This window comes from Anastrepha obliqua, chromosome 4, assembly GCF_027943255.1.
Source record: "Anastrepha obliqua isolate idAnaObli1 chromosome 4, idAnaObli1_1.0, whole genome shotgun sequence".
NCBI classification, from domain to species: domain Eukaryota; kingdom Metazoa; phylum Arthropoda; class Insecta; order Diptera; family Tephritidae; genus Anastrepha; species Anastrepha obliqua.
In genome coordinates, this window is record NC_072895.1 from 108,834,999 (window position 1) to 108,856,044 (window position 21,046).

A 21,046-nucleotide genomic window follows, 5' to 3' on the forward strand; every position below is an offset into this window, starting at 1 on the left:
ATAAATATTTATATACTCATAAATATTTAATATTAAGTTTATGGTAATAAAGGCCAAGAAATGTGGTTTGAAGTACGAGTAAATTCAAATTATAAGTATGTAATATTCAGCCATTGTAAATCTTTACTAAACTCTTCAGATTCGCAACAATTTCAAGTTCAGTGGTTAGGGCCTTCTTCTATTTATAATTTAGGAGGAGTTTTTCTCAGAATGCGCATTTAGAATGTATGAAATCATAATGTAATGCTTGTTGCCTATATATATGTAGTATTCGTTTTTTTACTTAAAAATATAAAAAACTGATATAAAAGCCATAAAATGTTATACAAAATAGTTTTTAGAAATTGTAATGGATGGAAGGGTGAAAAAAGTATATAAGCCACCATGAAAACTTGTAAATGTTGTATTTTGATATTGGCATAAAACCCGCATTCAAACTGGTATAAAACTTGTATAGGTTTTAATCCGCAACTGGTATAAGGGAATTTAGCAACTTTACAACAAAGTTTAATTAGTTTTTGAGTGACCTTAAAACTGGTATATGTTTAATTTTAAACTGGCACGAACGTGAAAATTTGGTATAAAAATATATCCAACTTCACTTAAAAATTATTTAATGTAGTTTTAATCAGCGTGAAAAGTGCTATAAGTTTGATTTGTCAGCTGGTATAAAATTCAGGATCCGGTATAAAGTAGCTTGACTTGAAAATTATTTAATTTATTTTAAAACAGAATGAACGCTGGTAAATGTTTCACTTTACAACTGGTATAAATAACAAACATCATAGAAAAAATGTGACTGTACTTGAAAGCTATGCTATTTGTGATTTGATATAAAGATTTGGGATTGGTATAAAATTACAAATCTGGTATACAGCAACTTGACTTGAAAACTATTTCATTTACTTGAAACCGGTACTAAAACTGATATTTTTTATTTTAAAACCGGTTCATTGGTATAAAATTACAAATCTGGATAAAGCAATTTGACTTGGAAATTATTTAATTTACTTTAAACCGACACTAAAACTGATAGTTTTGTCTTAAAACTGGTATAAAATATCGAGCATCAGCAGAAAATATGTAATTGTATTTAAAAAGTATGTAAATGCATCATGCAGCTGGTGTATGTGTTTTTTGAAATTACTACAAAACTCAAAATTTGGTATAAAATATTAAACAATTGCAAAAAATACGTAAGTGTGCTTGAAAACTATGTAAGTGCAGCATGAAAGCTGCTAAATGTGTTTTTGAAACTGGTATAAAAACCCAAATTTGGTATAAAGTATCGAACATTATCGGAAAATTTGTGACCGTACTTGAAAACTATTTAAATTTATTTGAATCAGCATGAGAACTAGTATAGACATTATTTTTAAACTGGTATAAAAGCCTAAATTTAATATAAAGTATCGAATATTATCAGAAAATACATCACTGTACACTGGTGTATGTGTTTTTTGAAACTGGTATTAAAATCAAAATTTGGTATAAACCAATTATGCACCTGCGTTTGCAGATCAAGTAACTTTATAATTTTAATAACGATTGTAAAATCTGATATAGAGGGTTTTTCAATTGGCGCGGGTCGATTTTAGCGCCCTGTGGCAGCCATTTTGTTTTGGTGACATCTGTCAAATCTTTTATTTATTATTCAGTTGTTTATGCCAAATCATCATGGCAAGTTACACGATTGAACAGCACGTTCAAATGATAAAACTTTATTATCAAAATGAGTGTTCATTAACGCAAACGTTGCGCGCATTGCGCCCATTTTTCGGTAGACGTGGTGGCCCTTCCAATTTCTTATGGCCCATATTGAACAATAAGGACCTAGACGCCATGTGGTTCCAGCAGGACGGCGCTACGTGCCACACAGCAAACGCCATTTTATTCCATTTCAACATCTACCCGGCCTTATTGAAAACCCCTTTATAAATATGCCTGCATCTGAAATAAACCCTCTTTTCAATTACCCAGAAATGAGTCTTTCCTCAAGTCACTGAATTATTTCCTAAATGGGTAAATAATTGAAATTTTGTAATCAAAAATCTTTCAGAAAACTAGCCTAAAACTTATAATTTTATTTATTGCAAAACACCAAAGATATAAAAGATAAAACACCAAAGATGTAAAAACTGGTCGGTGTTTTTACATGAATATACCTAATTATGTAATTAAATATGTATATTACAAGTGCCAAAGCTGTATGCAAAGTTATGGAAAACTGGTATGAGCTTAATAAATAGTGCGTTTTTTTCATCAAAATTTTATAAGAAATTTAAAAAAATAAACTGGTACAAAATCGGTATAATTTTTAATTAATCATAATAGTTCAACCAAAAATGTTGAACTAAATTTCCGCGCTTGCACTGATATAAAACTGGTATAAATTTTGCAGGAAAACTGGTATAAAAATGAATTAAACAATTTATTACTCAATTTTTCATAATTTTTATAAAGGAGTATGATGTAAATTAGAATAATGCAGAATTACGTTCTTTTTTTTTTTTGTTTTTTGTGAAATTGAATAAAAATGAATAAATAATTGGCGCGTACACTTCTGTTAGAAATTTGGCCGAGCGCCTCCTTCTTTTTGTGGTGTGCGTTAAAAGAGTATAAATTCAATAATCGTTGTTGAGCTTTCAACCATTGAATTCAAAAAACAATGGAATCAATAATATATGTAATTATCTTTGGCGGTCGCCGTAGCTGAATGAATTTGTGAGTAACCAGCATTTGGTTGGAATACAACAGCAGATTCTTTTATTTAAGGAACAGCATTCAGACCAGCACCACTAATTGTAGGATGAGCTCTAGCTAACACCTAGCTAAGGGTGTACCCGCCAATTATTGATGCATACATAATAAGAATAGGAATTTCTCAGTTTGAAAATTTATTATTATTTCTTTTAAACTCATACCTCTATTAAACCCAACAGTCTAACCCTTTGCTTAAATTTCGCACTATACACGTCTTTGATCTACTCTCCAACAACTAATTTTGTATTACTATTTACTCTTATTATACAACATTTTTTTACGACCACTTCCTTGCATTATGCGTCCGATGGTATTCTGCTTAGTCGCGTGAGAAGCCATTCGTTTGATGGACTTTACGTAGCATCTCAACGCTGTCCATTATGTGCACGCTATTTAGCAACTATTTATGCTGCCACTACTTTGTGCCTTTTGTGACAGAATTTCCTCTTGCACTCTTCTTCTCAACGCAACAGCGGTCATTCTGGCAAGTTTGCATTCTGATAATAACTATACACAAAGTGTTTTTCATAGTTGCCAGTGATGTGGCTCGAGCGGCATTGAATGCGCATTACACACGCTCTAATAACTTCAGCTAAAAGCTACTGAAAGAAAATATATTTTTCTATACATTTAATTTTATTTCTTTTCTTCTGTTTGGTTGATAATAAAAAGTCGGATGACAATACATGAGCACAGCTGTAGTGCAAGGCATTTAAAACAAGGTAAAACTGATTTTTATGTAGTCTGAATACGTGCGCGACCTGTTGCAAATCCTCCGCACACATATGACTCTGCCAAGCAGAGCTACTACTAACACATTCATGTTCGCTGAGTACGCATAGCGTGTGCTTTCATTGAGTTTTCAATTTCCGCACGAAATTCCAATTCATTGCACGGCAACTAATCAAATCGCAATGAATTGAAACAAGCAGACAATTGAATTGCAAGGCAACGAGCCAGAGCAAACGCTCGTTTCGGTTTGGCTTGGTTTGGCTTGCCTTAGCGGATGGCAAAAGCGTGTTGCATGTCCAAAGACTTGTTGCTGCTCATGTCGGTTGCAACAATAGCAACAACCCCACTTGTGGACTGAAATAAATACTATTGCAATAATGCCACAAATACATAGCACAATAACAGCAATATCTTTGCAGCAAACAAATTTCACTTATAATATCGGCATTTCCTCACCAACCAACCAACTTGACTAGAATTATAATTTCCGTTTGCCATTTAAACGAAATTCCCCTGCTGAGCATTTAATGGAGTTTATTTGCTATTGATTTATAATATATTTATGATGGCATAAACCAGCTGGTTGAGTGTTAAATACAGAAGCGCGATGCAATCGTCAGCCTAATTTACTGCATTTCGGTTTAATTTCCGCGTTGAGTGAAAATTATTGGAGAGTTTGCCGATTGCAAATTGATTGGTAATCATGTCAAGCTGGGAATTCGACATGGAAAAATTATCAGGGGGAAATTAAATGACCTTAAACTCAGGTTTTTTTGCAATTAATGTCTTTTCTACCTTTCTGCCTCTAATAAAGAGCAGAATCTGTGGTTGCGAGAAGTATTTTCGCTATTTTTTCGAGAATTCTGAAGCCACCAGAGTTTCACTAGGAAAACGCTTTCAAAAAGCCTATCAAACTAAAGAAAACAGCACTGCATGCTATACCAAATCATCTGCTGCACCTATACCTATAAATCTAGATTATACGAGCAAGCTAAGCTATTTGACAAAAAAAAAAACACAAGAAACAAAAAAGATATTCGCAGAAATCTTACCTTAAAGTGAATTGACTATCTTAAAAAACTGACCTGTTTGAACTTAGAGCTCCTTTCTCAGAATGAGGTACGTTTAGTGTGCTGACTAGAGCGTTAAAAAAGTTAACGTGATTCAAAAAATTTACGAAAAGGTGTTAAAGGTGTCACTTTAAAATTCACTTGGACGGTAGTATGAGCTTTTGAAGCCATATTTCAGTAAATAACTGTAACTGTAGTTCATATTGTTTTCCCAAAAGAAACAACGAACTCCCAGCAGCTTGAATGAAAATTTACAGGTAAGACTAATAAAACTTAAGACCTTTGCATCAAAACATTTTATTATTCAACCTACAAGTGAGTGTTCAAGAATCACCCTAGAATTGCAATGTTTCCAAGTACAGTACTATCTCGATAATCCGGACACGCGGTAGTCCGGTCACATCTATAATCCGGACAACTGCTAAATTCGGACAGTTTAACATTTTTTACTCTATAATCCGGACATTTTTCAAATTTGCTTCGCAATATGTACATACATATGTATTTTAATTTTTAGTTTGCTTTGTGAGTTTTTCGTAAAATAGCGGTACTTTAACAACAATATGGTATATGTATACGAAATGCAACAGCATAAATCACGCGTTGTGTTTATTCTTTAGTGACAAACTGAATTGAGTGGACATTATTATTAGGAAAATAATAATATAGAAGAAGCTGATTCTGATTGAACCATAGTTGAAGCGGTAAATACTATAAGTAGCGGTGAAGCAAAAAATATTTTTTCCAAGGCTATACAATGGGCAGAACAAATTGACGCTTCGGCTATGGATATTTTAGTTTTAAGACTGCAGATAAAACTGCAGATAAAATGTTGCTGGCGAATTCGCAGCAGACCAATATTAATAATTTTTTTGAAATAGTACCTACATACAAAACTAAATAAAAAAATGTTTGTATGTATGTATTATGTAAGTATGATTGTACTGTATTTAGTAAAACTATTTATGTACGTATATTACATATATCTGAATTGCGTTATGTTCATTTCAAAAAAACAACGTTTAGTTGAAAAAAAAAATTTAATTGCGTTATGTTCATTTCAAAAAAACAACGTTTAGTTGAAAAAAAAAAAAAATCATCTATAATCCGAGCACCCCCATAATCCGGACGACCCCTAACATTAAAGGTGTCCGGATTATCGAGATAGTACTGTATTGCATTTTCTCTGTTCGGGTAGGTGTGCGTCTTTTTATTTATTGTGTACATATTGTGTACTTGCGTTATTGTGTGCGTGCGGATGTTTGTTTTTATGTTCTTTACTGGTATTTTACACTTTTACTTGGCGCTCTGCTTCGTCCGAATGAAGTTTAATTTTATTGCAACTACAAAAAAGTTTGTAGTCTCCATGTCAAGCACAGTAAAAGTATTTTTAATTACTATTTTTTTCAATAATTTTTTTTACAACTTTTACACACCTACGCATCTATGCTGCAGCATGCGACATGAATGTTCATGCCCGGTGCAAGGAGAATGTGCCGAGCTTATGCGGTTGCGATCATACCGAACGACGAGGGCGCATCAATTTGGAGTTGAATGTGAAGGAGAATTTGTTGACGGTGCAAAGTAAGTAATTTAAATAAAAACTTATAGTATGCTAGAATATATAGATAGCATAACAAAATATGTTACTATTTCTGCTCGGATAATGGCGGAAATGTGTTTAAGTTTTGTACAAAATCTTAGCAAAAATTATGTTCCTTAGCGGAATTGGGTATTGGTTACCACACTGGTTATTGGTTCATTTTGGTTTTGTTGGATTGTCTGAAAACTTTTTATTGGAAAAAATGGAGCTAATTCATTTCAATGTTTTAAAAAAATTATATTTAAATTACAACAATTTTTCAATTAAATTTATTTAATAGGACTATGTTTAAGTTCGTGCGGTTTTTTTTCGAAATTTGAAACTTTATTGACGTAAAATGGTTACAAATTTAATATTCAAAGTATTGTCCATCGCTTACTACTACTTTTTCCCATCTTTCTGGCAATTCACGGATTCCCTTTGTGAAAAATTCGGTCGGTTTTGCCGCAATCCACGAATCGGTCCATTTTTTGACTTCATCGTAATTACGGAAGTGCTGGTCAGCCAGGCCATGTTGCATCGATCGGAAGAGATAGTAATCGGATGGCACAAGGTCTGGACTATACGGCGGGTGGGGTAGGACATCCCATTTGAGCGTTTCTAAGTATGTTTTGACCACTTGTGCAACATGTGGCCGAGCATTGTCATGTTGCAAAATAACTTTGTCGTGTCTATCGGCGTATTGCGGCCGTTTTTCTCGCAGTGCTCGGCTCAAACGCATCAATTGTCGTCGGTAGACATCCCCCGTAATCGTTTCATTCGGTTTCAGTAGCTCATAATACACAACACCCAGCTGGTCCCACCAGATACACAGCATAACCTTCAGGCCATGAATATTCTGCGCCGACGTCGATGTTGAAGCATGGCCAGGGTATCCATACGTTGCCCGACGTTTTGGATTGTCGTAATGGACCCACTTTTCATCGCCAGTCACAATTCGATGCAAAAAACCCTTTCTTTTGTGCCGTTGAAGCAGTTGTTCGCATGCCATAAAACGGCGTTCAACGTCTCTTGGCTTCAATTCATACGGCACCCAATGGCCTACCTTTCGGATCATTCCCATGGCTTTTAAACGTTTGGAAATGGTTGATTGATCAACTCCCTAAGTTTTTGCAACCTCTTCTTGCGTTTGAGCCGGATCTTGATCGAGCAATTCCTCCAATTCGGTATCCATGAACTTTGGCGGCGCGGCCAAAATCACCACTTTTAAAGCGTGCAAACCACTTCTGGCACGTTCGCTCAGCTAGAGCATGCTCACCATAAACTTCCACCAAGATACGATGACTTTCGGCTGCTTTTTTCTTCATATTAAAGAATTCCCTGCAAAAACACATTATTTGGCACGAAATTCGACATTTTCAAGTGTGGTAAAAATATTGTTGTTTACGCTTCAAATAAAAAACTTATACTGACGTTTGTGCCTTACGACAGTAGCTCTCCAATGAATGTTTGGAAATGTGGATCGATGGAATAATAATCAAGTTACGCCATCTGTTGTAAAACCGCACGAACTTAAACATAGTCCTATTAAATTTGAACCCACTTTTGAAGCGTTTTAATGTTTCAATTAAATAAAAATAAAAATTAAAACGCTTCAAAAGTGGGTAGAAATGTAAATGAAATAATAAATAATTAAATAAGAAAAAATTAATTAATTACTTAAATGCGGTAACATTTTTAAAAACATTATTTTATTTTACTTTAATTGAACTTTTACACGAAAATTAAAAACTTCAAATTGTAAATATTTGAATGAGCTTTTAATTTTCTTGAGTTGAGGCTGAGCTTTCTTTTCAGCCTTTAAAGCACTTCCTGTTAATGCAATTGACAATTTTCGCAAGCTCTAAATTTTGTAGTGAATAAAATATTCCTTTTATAAGTTTTATTAAAATTTCCTCCGCAAATATGTGCCCTGCTTACAAGCACCTTAAAGCTTTAAGCTTTGCGCTTCTAAGCTTGAGGCTTTTTCTGGGAAAAAAAGTGTATTTTTCTATTCTATTCTATTTTTGTTTATCGAAAAAGAGTTCCGTTTCATTTTGTTTGGCATTTCTGAATAAAAATTTTAATTTTAAAGTGCTCACTTTCATTACTATTTGCTTAGGTTTCTTTGGCAGTACTAAATTTATTCATATAAAAAATTATCAAATTCAAGTTTTGTAAAAAGCTCAGACTGCAAAAATCAGTAGCTTTTTAAATTACTAAAATTTTTTATTAAAAACAAAATATTTTTAAGTTTTCTTAAAAACCCAGACTATAATTATCTGAATTTCTTTTAAATATCTCGTAATTTCTAATTGAAAAATTTTTTAATTTTCATTCTACAAATGTTACCATTTTAAATTTCAAATAAATGTTTACAAAAAATTTGGAGTCTATAGAAGTTACTGAAAGTATTTGTTCAAAAAATTTTTATATACCAAAATTGATTCACCTCAATTTATGATATGGTTTTTCAATCAAAAAATTTATTTTAATTAATCCTGGGAGAAAAAAAATTATTTCTCTTTCTAATATTAATCTAATTTCAATTATTCATCGCATAAAATATAATATAAATAAAATATATTTTTGCACAAAAAAATATATTATTTTTTCAACTTCAGTCAAAGAAGGCCGCAATCTCATTCCAATGGATCCAAATGGTCTCAGCGATCCATATGTCAAAGTCAAACTAATTCCAGATGAGCACGAAAAGTCAAAGAAAAAGACGCGCACCATTAAGGCATGTCTGAATCCTGTGTGGAACGAGACCATCAAATAGTGAGTAATTATTTAATAATAAAAACTATTTTTTAAATATGGAAATTTTTTTAAAATTATGCACTACCTTTGAATTATGTTATAAATTATTATCAAATAATTATTTGAAACCCTGAAAGCTTACGCTGCCAATGTGAAAGCTGTTTTTCTTGAAGCGAAAACTTTTGAAAATGAAGACAAGCTTTTTGGTAGGACAATAATGTAAAAAACTCATTTATAATTCTTTTATTTGAAGTTTAAAAATTTTGCTGAAAATTACGTTTATTAATGCTTTGAGAACAATCTAGTTAATTTAATATTTTTCAATGGCATATTATCAAACTCATTTGAAAATATAGATATTATTTTTAACACGATTTCACTTTTCGAAAGCTTTAAATTAAACTGAAAGTATATAAAAATTTCACACTACCTGTTTAAACTCCATCTTTCAAAAGTTCAAGTGAAATGAGACCTTTAAGAAGTTATGCGATTTACATACGATTTCTAAAAGAAGTCTTCATACGCAATCTAAGGGAAAAAGTTAAATTAATATTTAGTTTGTTTTAAAGTAAAAGCTTTCTCAGCTGCTGTGGGGCTTTCTTAATTTATTTTTTATCTCTACTTTGTTCTCGTACTACTTGTTCTTTTCTATTCATATTTTTTGTACAATATACATTTTTTTCTTTTTGTACTCTTAGTGATCTCAAACCAGAAGACAAAGATCGTCGTGTACTGATCGAGGTGTGGGATTGGGATCGTACATCGCGCAATGATTTTATGGGCGCGTTATCCTTTGGCATATCCGAAATTATTAAGGTGAGTAAACAAATAAGGCAGGAATTTCTTTATTGGGTCTTTTATTCCAATATTTTCTTTTTTTTTCGAGTTGGAGTTAGTAGTTTTGCTTGAGATGATATGGAATCCTTATGAATTTATTGCGAAAAACTTTCAAGGTTCTGATGTTTGTTCGACATCAATATTTTGCATTGTTGTTTACGTTTACAGTGGCCTATAGCTTTGAATGAGATTCTATAGAATTGGTATTGCTTTCATTCTTTAAATTTTTATTTTTTATTTTTTGTTCTCTATGCCACTCTGTTAGTAGGGCTAGGTTTAGCGTTTTTGGCTGCCACTTTCCTCAGAATGCAGATAAGCACACTTAGACCAACCATTTCTGTGTGGAAAGGTGCTAACAGGCAAGCGGTTTTTAATTAAATTCCTTTAATTTCCCTTGTTTTGTAACCGCTGAGTTTCTTTTAAGAAGCTTTGAAGATTCCGAATTTCTATTAGCTCCAAGTCTGCTCTAAGAATTCAAAGAAATACTTGCTAAGATGGAGATGTCGCATATTCGTGTTTTTGTTAGAGCGAGACAGTGGAAAAGATAGGTTACAATGCTTCTCGTCTTCTGCAAAGCTCTGCAGCTACGGCAAAATTCATTTGTGGGGAAGTCCATTCGGCTGATGTGGGTGGCGAAGAGTATTGTCCAATCTTAGTGCTCAGTACAGCACGAATGCGGAATGGTCAAGTAAAAATATCACTTCAGGTCTTATTTTTTGGAATCTTGCCTAGATCTGACTTATTATCCAGCCCGTGGATATTCCGGATTTCCGACCCGCCTGTCATTTGTCTGCATTTGAATAGAAGCTAGCCCGAGCAGGAGCTTGCACGAAAAAAGAACGACTGCACTATACGCAGAGTTTGTTAACTATACCATGGCTCCCTTCCTTACTACTGCATCGGCGCCATAGTTCTGAGTGATATTCCTGTGTGCCACATTCACAGGCACCGCTTTTAAGAAGCTCTTGCACTCAAAAGCTATCTAAAAGTAGTGTTGCAAAATAGTATCGCAAAGCATCGATTTAATTGCAGTCTGGTTGTGAAATTAAATTATGAGAACTTTCTCCCTGCTCAGCCTAAAGGAGTCTACAATGATCGGTGATCCGTAGGCTACAGCTCAGAGAGAGTTATTTTGACTAGATTCCTCTTCCAACCATGTCGCCTGCCTTTGAGACAAGTGCAGTTTGTGGTAGAAACCTTTAATTCAGAGATTCTTGTGAAGAACATATTCGAGAAAAAATTTCGATAGGCCAGCTCACCGAAGTCAAGCGAATTAGCGTATATGAATACGAGTTTTGACGTATAAAAACGTAAAAAACTCCTTTCATTCGGAAGTTGCGTTCAATCTATGTAGTTGCGTTTGAAATGGAAGAACGAATGAGTGTAAAAGAAAAGATTCTGAGCTTGACCTTCAGCAAGTGGTAGAGGACATATGCATTCCTTTAAACGAACTATACACTGCGTTTGCGATTACACAAGCGTAATCGCGGAACCCAAAAGAAGGTAGTCTATGACTACTAACTGCAGGGTCTCCAAAGCGCTCTGGCCGAAACTGAATCTGAAAAGGACAAACTGGCTTCTTGGATTAACTACCAGCGTCCTCACAGGTGTTATAACGAGCCAGTGCCAGTAGAATGGGTGTACTTCACAATGACTTCTGCAGAACCTGTGAAGATGAAGAAGAAATGGAATCGATACAACACTTCCTCTGGGAATGTCCTGCACTTCAAAGAAACCGTGCCTAATATCTTGACGTTTATTTTCTTTGAAGAATTCAAAAACGCCTCACTGAAGGGAATAGCTACCTTTTTAAAAAGATATAAATGGCTTAAGCTTAGTTAGTGGTTAAGGTTAGTTAGCGGATGGTAATGTAATGCTTTGGTCTTAGACAAGCAGCCTGACTAACCAAACCTAGTTGCGTTGCAGTTACCCTGTGGCTTGTCAAGCTCGGTGTGGTGAAGCGAAGTGAAGCCGCAAAAAACCAGTGGCACCCCCGTTTCGCCGTTTCTATTTGCTTCGTAATGTCACGTTTGAGCTGAACTACATTTGAAGAGAGTGACTGGAAAGTAGCAAGCTTATTCTTCCTCGTAAAAAGTACTATTTCGGTTTTGATTGAGTTGGCACTGAATCCACTTTTTGGGTTCAAAATAATTGCCTTAAATCACCGGAATAAAGTAAATCCATTCGAACTAGGTAAGGAGCAAGCTTTTCAACCCAAATTGGAAAGCAGAACTCGGCTAATAGATATTTCCGGGGATCCCTACAAAATGCTGTATATCAAAATTCTTTTCGTACGAAATACTGTAAATTAACGTAACAAAATTCTGCAGTGACAAAATTCTGTATTTACAGAATTCTGTATTTACAAAATTCTGTAAAAACAAAATTCTGTACTGTCTTAAAAAAATTCTGTATTGACAAAATTTTGTATTGATGAAATTCTGTACTGACGAAATTCTGTACTGACGAAATTCTGTATTAACAAAATTCTGTATTGAAAAAATTGTGTGTTGACAAAAGTCAACGAAAATACGAAGGATTGCGTAGCCGGAGTCGGACTGATGAGGGTTATTTTTTCGAAGCGCGGCTGAAGGCCGCCCACGCGAAAAAGAGTTCTACGCAAAAATACGGTAGATTGCGTAGCCGGAGTTGGACTGATGAGGGTTATTTTTTTGAAGCGCGGCCGAAGGCCGCCCACGCGAAAAGGAATTCTACGCAAAAATACGGTGGATTGCGTAGCCGGAGTCGGACTGATGAGGGTTATTTTTTCGAAGCGCGGCCGAAGGCCGCCCACGCCAAAGAGAGTTCTACGCAAAAATACGGTGGATTCTATCGAAACTGAAGAAAAAAATAGCGCACTTTTTTTCTAAAATTTGTTGAATTTCTTATCATTTACTTACAGCGTTTCGTCAATACAGAATATTTTTTACACAATTTTGAAATACAGAATTTCGTAAACAGCATTTTGTAAACAGAATATTGTATTATACAGCATTACGTACCCAACCCATATTTCCGTGCGGTGTTCTAAGCCTACAACTAAGTCGAATACCATATTTAGCTTTAGTCCGTTCTTGCTGTATAGAATTTTAATTTTTTTTTTTCTTTTACTTTCTCAAACAACACTTAAAATCTCCCCAGAATCCCGCCAATGGTTGGTTCAAATTACTCACACAAGAGGAGGGTGAATACTACAACGTGCCATGCGCTGATGCCACGCAGGATCTGCTTAAACTCAAAAGTCAAATGCGGGTAAATTGCAAGAAAAATAAACAAGCAGCCAATTCGAAGAAGAAAAATTGATATATTATTGCTTACATTTATATTTTTTGTATTATATCGCATTTCATAGAAATCATCGCAGAAGAAACCGCTGGTGATGCGCAGCGATACAAATACACAGACACAATCCAAAAAGGATATGATACGTGCTACAGATTTTAATTTTATCAAAGTGCTGGGCAAAGGTTCATTTGGAAAGGTAGGAGGAGAAAAGAATGGGGATAATAGTAGAATGGAATACATTTCTTGATATTGTTATTGTTGGATATAAAAGGAAATGTCGGTGCCGAAATACTGTATGTGTATGTGTGGAGGGCTCATATATGCTCTATAGTATATATTTATTATATTATTTATTTTCTATCAACAATTCCTTAATTTTAAATCAATTTTTTTTAATTCATATATATATGTGTGTATGTATGTATGTAAACACATACAAGTTTATAATTCAATCTAGTTTTTTGCAACAATATTACATTTTTCGTTTTTGTTTTGTGGTTTTTTTTTCTTATTTCTACCCTCAGGTCATGTTGGCCGAACGCAAAGGCACCGAAGATCTCTACGCCATCAAAATACTCAAAAAGGATGTCATCATACAGGATGATGATGTCGAGTGTACAATGATTGAGAAGCGCGTGCTGGCGTTGGGCGAGAAGCCACCATTCCTGGTGCAGTTGCACTCGTGCTTCCAAACGTTAGACCGCCTCTTCTTTGTAATGGAGTACGTCAATGGTGGTGATTTGATGTTTCAAATACAACAATTCGGAAAATTCAAGGAGCCAGTCGCTGTGTAAGTATTGAGAAAGCAAATAGAAAAAGGAAATACTTCATTTTCCAAGCACACGCACACGCAAACACTCACATACAATCACAGTTGACCATTTCTGCGTATTTACTGACCTCTGTTAAGCGACTTTTGTGCGTATGAATTGACTTTTTTGAAGTGGCCAATCTCAGCAGTCTATTATTTACACTCATTTTTTGGTACTCACATACTTTTAATTTAACCAGTTTTTTTTCTCGAATTTATATTTACTTTTTCTTATCTACTTTCCTATTAGCTTCTACGCCGCTGAAATTGCCGCCGGCCTCTTTTTTCTACACAGCAAAGGCATTTTGTATCGTGATTTGAAATTGGACAATGTCCTATTGGATGCGGATGGTCATGTTAAAATTGCCGACTTTGGCATGTGCAAGGAGAATATTATTGGCGATAAGACAACAAAGACATTTTGCGGCACACCCGACTACATAGCACCCGAGGTGAGTAAACTCGATATACTCGTATAAATACTTAGCGTGCAGAACGAAAGTTTATAGGCGTTTGTTGTATTGTGACTTGCAGCTACCGAAATGGGTAGCAAATTTCGATTTCAATTCAAAGATAAACAAAATTTACCCTAAGTGTGCTTGAAAGAAAATATCAGAGTGTGTTGCTCTGGTGACACTAATTAGTTCCGACCGACCCATGCTTGGCAATATGTGGATTTGTACGAGGTGCGAGTGAATGACTAAAGGCAGGCCGTATTTGTATTTAATCTGCAAAACAATTTAGTTGAAAAATGTGACCTAAATACGCACAAGGTGGGTGATACTAGTGGACCATTTGTGTGGAAGCATAATTTAAAATGATAGTAGGTTTGCAAAGAATTTTGTGATTAAGTAAAATTCTTATCTAAATTCCAATTTGGTAAGGGTTAGAGTATTCTGTTATTACTTTTAGGGTAGAATATGCCACGTGTTTCAAAATAAACTGCTTCACAAGAACTTGATTTCATTCATCATTTAGAGTTTGCCTGTAATTCTTAACCGGTTTATTATAGATTTGATGTACCCCCGGACAAAACGATAGAACGTCAATATATTGAACAGTTTTCACCACTTTTCTCCTTCTTTTTTGAATTATTATATTTTTGTATAATAAAAGCCAAGGTGAATCTATTAAAGGTGGTATCGGCAATTCAGCTGCCTTATTTTTTCCTTTCGCCGTGTCCAAGTGGTTGTCTGCACAGAATAAAATAAGAATAAAACATGAATTTAGCAAAATTTAAATTAAAAAAACAATAGTAAAAGTTATCGCTTTTTAGGTGGAGCCCGTTTCTCCAGCAGCCACTTACAGTGACCATTACAAGTCCTTGGAGATTCATCTAAAATCAATCGGACAAGGGAAATCAGTTTTATTAATAGATAACTTTGTGCCTGATCGATGTTTTGCTTTTAATTAACAATATGGCGGTATTAGGAAATATTTTTCTGATTTTCCAGAAAAAACCGACAATTAATTGTTAAAAAAAATCAAAATTTTTGAAAAAAAAATCCTTCGATCAGGCACGAGTTTTTTATGTTTTCCAGAAACAGTTTAAATTTTATTGAAATCCACCAAGCGGTTTTTAAGTTACAGTGATCACCAGTCCAAAATATAGTTTTGATAAAAACGCATTTAAAGTTTTGCTAACGATTTATGTAGAGCCCGAGCGCCCTTTGTTAATTGTTGAATAACTCGAAAAGTATTTGTCGGATTCACTTTAAACTTTCTCACAATTTTTTTAGGGTATTATACTTTAAGAAAATTAGAAAAAATCAATTTTCAAAAATTCTGACTACCCCAACTCCTTAAAATTTACTGGTATTGTTTTTTTTTTTTATAATTTCTTCGTTTTGCGATGTTGCGCATTTTCTCCATATAAAAATCATTTTTAATTAAAATTTCTAGATAGTTTTTTGGTAAGCTTTAAAGTTGCTTATTAAATTTTAGTACAATATAGCGCAAACTTGTAGTTGATAAAAATTCCCGTTGATTTTTTAAATATTTTTTTTCTAGGCTATGTTGTGCATCCTTTCTATATAAAAAAATTAATACCTTTTTAAAAAAAACCAAAAAAAAAAACAATCGAGGGTTGTTTTCTAATATTTGCATGAAATTTAAAAATTGATTTTATATGGCTTTTGTGAAATAAAGAAATATATGTTAAAGCTGCAAAAGTAATGAAGGGTAAAAAAAGAAAAATTGTGAAAATGTAGCAAAATATTGATGTGCTATCATTTGTTGCGAGCTGCAAGTAGTTAACCAAACAGATAAGAGCGAGTTATACAAAACTCCTAAGTAACAAATAAAAATAACTACTAATCCATGTATGCCACCTGGTGTCAAAAAGTCTATGTGTGGCTTCAAGCCGGCCAGATTAAGCTAACCTCTGGATAACAATAGGAAAACCTAGATTACTTTCTGTTTCAGTATTAAATTAGTTTGTCGCAGAACTAGTCTCGGATATTTAAAAGAAGTCACATTTAGAACTTTTTCTACTGTGGTTCAAGGAAAAGTTCAGCTGACGGTTAGACATAAATAGTTTTAGGAATGGAAAAAAATATTCGAATAGCGATATTTTTTCTCACCAAGATCTGCAGCTGAATATTGGACTCACTGGCGGCCGCCATAGCCGAGAGTTTAGCGCGTGGCTACCATTCGGGAGGGTTCCGGTTCGAGTTTCACTGTAGGCATGAAACACGAAGTGATTGGAAAAGTTTTTTCTAGCAGCGGTCTAAGAAGGCAATAGCAAACCTGCTAGTATATTTCCAACCTGAAAAATCATAGAATTGTAGGTCCCTCCATTCCAACTCTCAAATTCATACAAGACAAAATGGCGTGCGTACGCAGTTTACGCTTGCAATTTACCGTTTCATAAGCCTTTTGAGAAGTCCAGACTTGTGCTCGCCAAATGAAATTGCAAGTGTTTAAGCAAGCGCGAATTGCTGCTTATTTAACACCACTCACTCATACATATTTTTCTAAATTTCTACTCCCTTCTTTGTGACTAAAATTCAATACTAAAGTTTACGCGTTTTTCTTTTCTTACTCTCTTTAATATAATAATTTGTATATTTTCATCGCCCCTCAACAGATCATCCTGTATCAGCCCTATGGTAAATCGGTTGATTGGTGGGCCTATGGCGTTTTACTTTACGAAATGCTCGTCGGTCAGCCGCCTTTCGATGGTGAAGATGAAGAGGAATTGTTTGCTGCCATCACCGATCACAATGTCTCCTATCCGAAGAGTCTGAGCAAGGAGGCAAAGGAGGCGTGCAAAGGGGTGGCACACGCAAGTGTACGGCCTTAAGCTGTCAAATGCTCTTTTATGCATTTTTTTTCTTTTTTTTTTTTGTTCTGCAGTCTGTTGCTGAAGCTGGGCATCCTTAATTATGCACACATGTGTTGTTGGGCATAAATTAATTTTAAATGTCCTGCAAAGTTACGCACACACACAGGCGTAAATAAATAATGCATTATACAGACACAATATAAAATTTACACATGAGAAGTGTGTACCAGGTATTCATTGCCCTTTTTTTATATCATCTTTGTATACTTTTCAGTTCACTAAAATTTAAGTCCCAAATTTGCATGTTATGGATATAGAGAATTTGCAAGGTTAAGCGTAGGTTTAGTAGTTGTTAAGTATAGTATTTGTGTGTGTGTTTTTTTGTTTTTGTTTTTGTGTTTTTTTTTCGTTATATGTATATAGATTAAGAAATTATTGGCCACAAATTTAATGCTGATGCAAAATTTAGTTTCGAAATAATTCACGCGTCGCTTGGTCATAGATTAAGCGGCTTGCTGTATGAAAAGAGAATTACCATAATCCAGAGAATTTCTAACTAGTTTTTTGGTATTCAATTTTTTTTCAGAACGAAACAGAAAATTTAAACAATCAAATTGCATTACTTTTAATAAAATTTTGCGGCCGCAATTTGAAAACAAAAAGCATTTCTTCGGCAACACGATGATAATAACTCACTCGAGAAAATTGCAAAAAAGTAAAATGTATACTAATCGCGGTAATTTATTTATTTGCAAATAATTTTGTTTGCAGTGAAAGAAATAATTTTTTAAATAGCAAATTTTTTTGAAAAACAATAAATATTTTAAAATAAATAGACTTAATAACTCCTAAAATTCCATAATTATAAACACAAAGTTTAGAGATTAGATAGCATAACCCTGTGAAGGCTCTACCGCATATATATGTATACATACATATATGTATATATGTATATTATATAAAACACAAACACATTTTGTTGGGGTATACTTTTTACCTTGGTTTATATTTTACATATAAAAACTAAGAAAAATTAAAATAAAAAATATTAAAATAATATATTAATACATAATGTGTTCAAGTTATTTCTGGCAACACTATGCGTGTCATCTGTCATTACTCATCAACTGTTTCTAATTTTTATTCTTCCTGTTACTGTGACCGCATTAATATCGACTTGTAAATTTCTAATTAAAATTAATCAAATATATCAACTGCAATCTCAATATAATGTATAAATAAAATAAAATATTTAATTAGTTCACAAGGTGTCATACAATCGTAAGTTCATAAAAATATCTTTAAAAAATATTGAGCTTCTGAGTCTCCCTAAGAGTTGTAAATCTCATATGTATAGTCACACAAAAGCAGATGTTCGCTAAAATGTTAATAACTGAAACGCCACACGTAAGTGAAAAAAAAATTATATCCGCTTTGCACCGAAATCGCAAAATCACTGGATAAAAATTCGAGTAAAAGTTAAATATTTTACCGGCATTTATTTATCCATTACGATCCTTTATTATTTCAAATGCGATGAGCAAAATTAAGTGGTTGTAAATTTCAATCCATGCATGCTTAGTGTGCTAAATATCCACCGTGGTGTTCATTTGGGAATTCCTAAATCATACAAATGGAAGCAAGGTGCCCAGAAACGGTGCACATATCCCTTACTTTCAATCGCGCTAAAACATGCGTGCTGATGGTTTGGACTCTAGTACTAGGAGCATTTCGAGCATAAAGAGATTTTGAGAGACCAACATAGAAAAGCTCTGAACCAGGAAGAGTTTTTCCTGGAATATTAAATAAAATACTCTCAAAAAATACGGGGCAGTCAACAGCACCACGGATCAAATCGAATGCAATTTATGAATACCTAATGTCTGAAGGCCTAATAAAAAGTTGAATTTTCGAGATATTGAGAGATATTTTGTTATTTTTTTTTTTTTTTTTTTTTTTTGTCGGGACAACTAGCAAGTGCAGCACTCAGACATTAATTGAGTCCATTGTACTACACTTGGATTCCCTTTTAATTTTCTTTAAATCTACCCGATCTCCGAAGAAATCTGAGTAGATCTTGTGGTGCCAAGGAGCCAAGATGGTCGCTTCTTAACACATCAGTGCCAAAGACCTCAAACCTGATTCGGGCGAAGGCGGGGCAGACACACAGGAAGTGGTCCGCCGTCTCATCCTCCTCTTCACAAGCTGGGCAGAGTACACTGTCTGAGATGCCCAACCTTTCCATGTGCTTTGCCCACAGAAAGTGGCCCGTCATTAGTCCAACCAGCCGTCTGCACTCCCCTCTGCTTAATGACAGAAGGGTTTGCGACAGTTGATCGGACATGACAGGTAACATCAGTTTTGTCCATCTGCAGCCTCTCTCAGCCTGCCAAGCTCGCTTGTGGGTAGTAGTTACCCATTTGCTAACCGTGGCCGTGATGGCCGCAGAGGGGAGTGGCAAAGCGGGCTCTGGGCCAAAGAAGTTGGCTTCAGAGCCCATCTTAGCTAAGGAGTCAGAGGTCTCGTTACCCGCGATACCCACGTGTCCCGGGACCCATGTTAGCATCAGGCTGTTATGTCTGCCGACATAGTTCAGCCTGGATTTACAGGACTTCACTACCCCTGATGTGGTTTGAGGGCTGTCTAAGGCCATAAGCGCTGCTTGGCTGTCGCTGCAGACACATATAGATCTGCCTCTCCATCGTTTTTCCACAACAAAGTTCATCGCTTCTTGAACTGCATACACCTCCGCTTGAAACACAGATGCATGCATTCCAAGAGCAAAGTGCAGTTTTGTCCCGCTGGATTCCACGTAGACCCCAGAGCCGGAGCCATGCTCGGTCCTGGAGCCATCCGTAAAAATGCGAAAACAGTGTTTGCCGGGCTCATTTTCTGAGTCTCCCCACAACTGAGCCTCTGGTAACACTACACTGTATCTCTTTTCAAGTACGACTCTTGATGGCATTGAGTCAAGGGGCATGGAGAGAATCGTTGGATCGATGTCCATGCCTTCTCTGTGTTCCAATGCTGGACAAGGGCCGTACCAGTTCCCACTGTGTTTCAGTCTGCAGATGGCCTTCAGGGCCTCTCCTCGGATGAAAGCATCAAGTGGTGGTAAACCAATCAGAGCATCTAGTGCCGGGCCTGAAGTAGTCGGAAAAGCTCCGGTGCAACAGATGGCCACAGTGCGTTGTAGTCTCGATAAGGTCCTCCTGACTCCCACTAGGGATAGTCTACTCATCCAGACCACTGATGCATAGGTGATAATGGGTCTTATCATAGCTGTGTAGATCCATAGGACCTTGCTAGAAGAGAGACCCCACGTTTTCCCAAAGACACCTTTGCACTGCCAGAAGGCTGTCAGCGCTTTGGATGCCTTTGTCTCAACGTGTGATTTCCATAGGAGCTTACTATCGAGGATTACTCCTAGATATTTAATTTCCTTGGATAGCTGGATTGTGACTCCTTTTAGCTTTGGCAGAACTATTCCGTCAAGCTTCCTCCTTCTGGTAAAGAGGACAATACCAGTCTTGGCGGGATTTGCCGACAGCCCGTTCGCACAGCACCAAGTGTCAATCCGATCCAGAGTTTTCTGCACTTTCCTGCAGATGTTCATAAGCGAAGAGCCTGTTACTAAACAAGAAACGTCGTCCGCATATGCTTGTGCGTAGACTCCCGAATCGTTTAAGGTGGTGAGTAGAGGATCGATTACCATGTACCAGAGTAACGGAGACAGCACGCCGCCTTGGGGGCAGCCTCTGTTAACCCCAGATGACACCAGCAGATCTTCCTCTGCTCGCACCGAAACGATTCTTTGGGCCAGCATCGAACGAATCCAATTTACTAGCACCCGGTCTACGCCGTGCCTACTAGCAGAGTTACACATACTATCAAAAGTGGCATTATCAAACGCCCCC

At 35.5% G+C, this 21,046-nt stretch overlaps 1 protein-coding gene across 5 annotated transcripts in view; it reads left to right on the forward strand.

Annotated features, from left to right (window-relative positions):
• The window catches only part of LOC129243817 (protein kinase C, brain isozyme-like), a 105,320-nt gene that overhangs the window by 72,671 nt on the left and 11,603 nt on the right, over positions 1-21,046 (forward strand). For all 5 annotated transcript variants that reach the window (XR_008582347.1, XR_008582348.1, XM_054881142.1 and 2 more), the window contains exons 5-12: positions 6,021-6,149; positions 8,772-8,928; positions 9,609-9,726; positions 12,889-12,999; positions 13,100-13,228; positions 13,557-13,822; positions 14,094-14,295; positions 16,932-17,120. Coding sequence is in view for 3 of the 5 variants with exons in the window: in XM_054881142.1 (XP_054737117.1) it covers positions 6,021-6,149; positions 8,772-8,928; positions 9,609-9,726; positions 12,889-12,999; positions 13,100-13,228; positions 13,557-13,822; positions 14,094-14,295; positions 16,932-17,120 (1,301 nt within the window). In the remaining 2 variants the exon portion in view is untranslated. The remainder of the gene's footprint in view (positions 1-6,020; positions 6,150-8,771; positions 8,929-9,608; positions 9,727-12,888; positions 13,000-13,099; positions 13,229-13,556; positions 13,823-14,093; positions 14,296-16,931; positions 17,121-21,046) is intronic.